This window comes from Photinus pyralis, unplaced genomic scaffold (genome assembly GCF_008802855.1).
Source record: "Photinus pyralis isolate 1611_PpyrPB1 unplaced genomic scaffold, Ppyr1.3 Ppyr1.4_LG1, whole genome shotgun sequence".
In the NCBI taxonomy this organism is placed as follows: Eukaryota; Metazoa; Arthropoda; class Insecta; order Coleoptera; family Lampyridae; genus Photinus; species Photinus pyralis.
In genome coordinates this window covers 4934842-4940892 of record NW_022170249.1, presented here as the reverse complement: position 1 = coordinate 4940892, position 6051 = coordinate 4934842, and the positions used below count along the sequence as shown (strand labels likewise).

Sequence of the window (6051 nt, the reverse complement as noted above, 5' to 3'; positions counted from 1 at the left end):
TAAACACTCTTAGGCTTATAACTATCATGATCAACTGCTAGGATTATGCTCAACTCTTGAACTACTGGGTTTGTTAAAAATGTCATTGTTGGTGTCTTTCTTATAAACTAGGTCAGGATAGAATTCAGGATCTAAAACATGATCATTTGTACAAGATTTTGTAATCGATGGTTTCATTTGGTTTGAATTTCGTCTTACTATTTTGTTATTGTGTTCTTTTTTATGCCCCATATGATCTAGGCTCTTTGGCTTTTTCTATAACTATCGCTTTGTGCCAAATTATGTCTTTGCTATTTTTAATTACTACTTTATCCCCCGTTTTAAAATCGGTTGCATTTCTCCTTGCAGTTTTGTCATAGTGAATTTTAATTTGTTTTTGTTGCTTACACAAGATATCGTACACGTTATTTTTTATCTGAAGTTCCAAATTTTTGCCGATTGTTGGTAGCCGAGTTCTTAGTGATCTGCTTTGGAGAATTTGAACTGGAGAGGCTTGAAGAGAGATTATCTCTGTATTGTTGTATTCCATTGCCTCTCTCGAAAATCAGTGTTTGTTTCTACGCTTTTCCGTAAAATCTGTTTTGAAATGTTGACCGCTTTTTCTACAAGGCCATTCGGGAGTACATGCTACAGTGGTATCCTTTCCACGATAATAATTTAGACATTTCTGGGATATAAAAGGTAGGTAGTTGTCAGCTATTAAAATTTGTGCCTTGTGGGTATCCAAACTTGGTGAATACATCTTGAAAAGCATTAATGACAGAGTTTGATGTCTTATCCCATTTTTAGAAGCATCACATTGTAAGATTGTTTTCTTTTTATAGGATCAAATGGTAGTAGTGCTGGGGATTTAGTAATTATCACTTTTAACTTTTCGAAATATTGTTGTTGTAAAGGAAGCCACTTGAAGTCAGCATTAGATTTTAACAGTTGACAAAGAGGTTTAATGTGATCGGCCATACCTATTTGGAATGTAGGTACTTACCTACTAACATAATTGAAACTACCTATAATTCTCTGCAGTTCAGTTTTGTCTTTTGGGCTTTGTAATTTGCGAAGAGACTCGATCCTCTCTGGATCTATTTCCATGCCCTTCTCTGAAAAAGCTTGTCCCATAAATTTGACTTGCTTTTGGCAGTACTGGAATTTTTCTTTGTTAAATTTAGCGCCCATTTCTTTTGCTCTTCTTATCACTTGTTCGACTGCCCTGTCATGTTCCTCTTTGTCTATTCCCATGATTATCATATCATCATGGAGCAGCTGCACATTTTCCAAGTCACCAAACTTACTTTCGATCTGTTCTTGGAACAAGTCTTGGGAATTAGAGAGTCCATACGGTAAAACAGTGAATCCATAAATGCCAAACTTACCGTTACTCTTTTCCACGATAACCATTTGGTTTATGCTAGCTTGCGGGTCTATCTCTTCAACCTTCACGATAGCCTTCCTCTGTACCCACAAGTCTATCGAGTTCATCTCTCACAGCATTTTTATAGCAAATGGAACCCTTGTAGGGGGGTAGCTAACCGGTTTAAATTTTTCGACCGTTGTAATTTTATACTTTGCCTCAAACCTACCGTAACCAGAAAAACTGTTGGAATTCTCAGATACCTATAAATTTATCTTTGTCTCGGTTTTTGTTATACTCTTGATTATTTTTCAAATTTGGAAAGTAAACCACTTCACCAATTCTTGTCTTAGTTTCAAGATTTTTTATTTGAAATTTAATAATTTATCACCAATAATCATTAAGTTATTTACATTACACAATTACAAAACTGCAGATTGCATACAATTAATTAGTACAATTGAAGGTAGAGTTGTTGTAGACATTATTGTTTGTTTTAGGGGCATTATAGCTTGTGGAGGTAGCCGAATTCATTTCAACTGTAGATGTAGGATCTTGCCGCATTTTCATTAATATTTGTTCATGGTGCTCCTTATCTAGCTGCAAGTATGGTTTTATTGAATTGACATTGGAGTGCCCGGTAATTTTAATAATTTGCTGCTCCCCAACTCCAGATTTTGCAAGTGTGGATACAGCAGTGGCCCTGCTCGAGTGGTTCGTTATTTTCTTGTCGGTAGTGTTAAGCCCAGCGCGTTTTGCAGAATCGTTCATCCATTTTCCCATAACATTTTTTCCTACAGGAACGTCTTTGTACCAGCCAACACCTTGCTAATCTCTCCAATTGGGGTTTACAGTTAAAAATAAACGGTCCGTCTTTATATTTTTATCTCGAAAAGACAATAACTTTAACAACCTTACCGGACAGTAATCGAGAGCCTCTTCATTTGCAATTAGCCACTTACTATTTGCGCACTTCCGTTCTCCACCTTGTGTTGTCTTTGTGAACACAGGATTGTATTCAATTCTACCAGTATAAATACCATCGTTTCCCAATTCCTCCTTAAAGTGATGCACGAGTGCCGTTAGTCCTTCATTCCCCCTCCAAGCCAATTCCACGGAAATGATAATAAATAGTTTTCGTTGCAATCCCTCTGGTGTATTTTCGTTCCAGACGTTCATCATAGCTATTATGTCTTTTTTGTCCAAAGCCGTTGAACTGGTGGTACGTTTGGTTGGATCGACCTGAAGTGTGCGCCTTTTCGCATTTCTCGCATCCCTAGCTACTTTAAAAGTTGGGTTTTTGAATGGGTCAATCTCTCTGTTGAATTCGTTGAAGTACTTGTCTTGTATCATTTTTGCAGTCTGGTTCCACATAGTTTTCACCACATTTTCTTTATAATTTTCTCCGTTCGATTTTCGCATGTTGAAAGCCCAATCTGTTAAAATATTAGCGAGTTGTTCATTTGAAGTGGTTTCCATTAATTCAATATTCCTGTCGGCGCAAAAGGAAGAAAACTGTTTCCAAACCATGTTTTTGGTTTTAATGGTGTTTAACGGCACATTTTCCTTAGTTTTTTCTTGTATATTTTGTAGCGATTCTACACCGAAACGACTCATTTTAGAGAAAATGTTGCACTAAACTTGTATTAACTTACAAACGTCAAAATTACGATTACTAAGCGTTGTTAAACAAATGTCTTTATAGACATGGGTTGCTATTTGTTTCAAAAATATTTTCGCTGTCTAGCAACAAGCAGGGGTATATCCGAAAAATATCCGAAATAATTCTCTCCAGTAGCTTTGAATACGGCGTTTTCATTGGTCGACTGTTAAATGTGAAAAATAATCTAGCCAAATACCCCTCGAGCTTCAAAATTATCGAATATTTCCCGAAAGTTTGGTTGCATAGCAACGGTGCGGTGACAAATTTGGCAGAACAAAAATCCCGAGCCCCCCTCGAGCATCAAAATTAATCGAATATTTCCCTTAAGTTTGGCTGCATTGCAACGGGCGGTGTCAAATTTTGGCAGAACAAAATTACACAGTCCCGATAGTTACATGTACACTCCTTGTCATTTTACAAGCATTTTTCTACGGGCGCGCATTTACTGCCAGCCAGCCAGCCAGCCAAAATGAGATTAAAAGCTACTTTTTACCAAAAAAAATTTGCAAAAATGCGCTAAAAAGGTAAAAACTGACTATTTTACGTATTTATACGTAGAATCGGTAGAATCCAGTAGAAAGCTACTGTTGAAACAAAATCACAAATATAGGAAATTGTTTGGGAAATTGTACCTATACACCTAAAACTTTAGTTGTTAATTTTAATGTAGATACATATTCTATTTGTTAATAACAATAAAGTATCAGTATACATATATAGGTATAAGCAGAGATTGAGTTTAGTTACATACTATTCATTCTGAAAATATGTAGGTAGTATGAAAGAGAAGATGAAATAGAAGAAAATCAATACTCTTGAAAACGTAAGAATGAAAAAGCTTTTCAAATGATGCACAAATATTACTGTAAGGGCATCAATAGTATTTGCGATACATTAATAACTTTAATTAACTTAAAAAATAAAGAGAATGAAATATTAATTAACGCATTTAGACAAAATGAATTTCTAATATGCCCAAAAAAATTAAATTCAGCGTAATACATGCCACAGGTAAATAATTAATCATTAGCAGTATTTAGTTTATGGGAAGATTGCATTTTAAGGTGAAGATCCTAAATTTAAGTCAAGCGAGTTAAACAATCATAGTCCGGTAGTAAAAGGATGGCAGTCAGCAAAGAATTGCGATTTTCCTCAAGAAATTATGCTACAATTAGAAAAACAGTGTTTGTTGACAAAAGTTCAAGTCTTAGCGCATCAATATTTAATTCGTAAGTACCTACCATTTGAATAGGTATATGAAACTGATCTATTGTATTGGTAAATGTAGCTTCCAAAATAGAATTATTTGCAAGCAACCAAGACACAAATACTATAGAAGATGTTGTAAATATAAACTGGGATTATATAGGATATATTACATTATCTGACAACCAAAGTTCCATGTTTAAGAGTAGAGAATTGAAATCTGTCAGTGTACCACCTTGTGTTGCTACATTTTTAAAATTAAAGTTAGGTAAAAACCACACGAATGCATATAATGTGAATAACCAGGTAGGTAAGTCTCGTATCAGTTATGTCTTTTTGATACGCATTTTTAGGTAAGTGTAATAGCTGTAAATGTGTTGGGTAATGAACTTGAAGCAAGGAAACGGTCCATTGAAAATGAAAGCATCGCAGATAAATTAAATGCCTTAATAAGTGATCCAGAATATGTATCTCCTTATGACGATTTGGCCTTTGAAATGTATGTGGATGTGGGTGTAGCAAATACAATTAGAGAAATGGAACTGAAAAAACATTTAGCAGTATTAGGTAGGTACGATCAAAATTTCGTTGCACTCAAGTCTCATAATCTAAGGTGAACGGTACGAGTATGCCAGAAAACTTAAGCAAACTATAGAAAGGCTTCGAATAGTTGGAGAACGCCTAGGGAAGTATGATTTGGAAAAAAGACACGCGATTGAAATGGAGGATTACGAAAGAGCCAGACACAAAAAGAAACAAATGGAGGAGTTTCGACAGGAAGCCTATGCAAATTTATTTGTAGAACAATTGCTGGAAGCAAACGGTGTAAGTACTAGGAATTGTGCAATTTACAACTACTACTTATAGACACTAGGTGTGCTTACAAAACGACGAATGTGTAGATGAAGATTCGTCACATAGGAATGTGATGTCACCTACAAGCAAAGCAGATAAACGAATACCTTCCCCTAGCGTGACCTGCTTAAGCCAAGGATCAGTTTCACCTATACACAATCCGAGACATCCAAGTCCGAAAACAGGCTCGCCCTGTACTGGAAGCCCGACCAATATACAGACGAGGGGCTCCTTAAGACGGCGTAACAAATCAGCGGGAGCGATTACTAAAACAAGCTACGAACAATATGAAGAGAAACCGTTACCCACCTTAAGACAGTAAGTACAAATGCCTCCAGTCTGCCGATAACAATTAGTATTCAGTTCGCAGACTAACGAATTCCTACGTGAATGCCAGATGGAATGCGAGACTAAGACAACATCCAAATTAACTGAAAGAGAACGAAAACAAGCGGCACTTCCCATACTGGTGTTTGCAAATGATTTGGTCGAGAAATTTTACTCTAAACACTATTTGGATAAAGAGGAGGGGTTGAATCGATTGAAAGAGGAGTTATTAACTTACAATGCTAATAGGATGCATACTGCGAATAAAACGGGGAGAGCCGCAATATTTCTCCTACATCGAGCATTAAGGGACAAAGTGTTTTCGGTGTACAGTCTAGCAAATGAGGTTATCCGATTGTACTTTGTTCAGTTTGTACCCGGAAGGTGAGTATTTATTTATTACATTATACCATTGAATAATAAAACTATAAGAAGCCTAACCCCGTGGAAATAAAGCGCGACAGAGATTGAACTGAGAATATAATGGAAACACTGTCAATAGTGTCGATTCTTAAACTGAGAAGAATGAGAATTTGCTTTCCTCCTATTTACCGCAAACAGAGTTCGGTGATCACAACCAATGCGGGTGCAAGGGGATTTGTCGCGCTTTCTTCCATAAGCGTTAGGCTTCTTATAGTGTTTTTATTCAATG

The 6051-nt window shown here is 36.2% G+C and overlaps 1 protein-coding gene across 1 annotated transcript; it reads left to right on the top strand.

Annotated features, from left to right (window-relative positions):
• The first annotated feature begins 3479 nt into the window (after positions 1–3479).
• Positions 3480–5787, top strand: LOC116159164 (centrosomal protein of 104 kDa-like). The gene is made up of 7 exons (XM_031472101.1): positions 3480–4022; positions 4076–4240; positions 4300–4523; positions 4571–4784; positions 4831–5042; positions 5092–5390; positions 5436–5787. The coding sequence occupies exons 1-7, from the start codon at positions 3983–3985 to the stop codon at positions 5785–5787; spliced, it is 1506 nt and encodes a 501-aa protein (XP_031327961.1). The 5' UTR covers positions 3480–3982.
• The last annotated feature ends 264 nt before the right edge of the window (positions 5788–6051 follow it).

Excerpts from the sequence above, each read along its gene's own strand:
- LOC116159164 (XM_031472101.1), top strand. The coding sequence starts at position 3,983 with ATGCCCAAAAAAATTAAATTCAGCGTAATACATGCCACAG. Across the intron at positions 4,241-4,299 it reads AGCGCATCAATATTTAATTC|CTTCCAAAATAGAATTATTT; the intron begins GTAAGTACCTAC and ends TGGTAAATGTAG. Across the intron at positions 4,524-4,570 it reads CATATAATGTGAATAACCAG|GTAAGTGTAATAGCTGTAAA; the intron begins GTAGGTAAGTCT and ends ACGCATTTTTAG.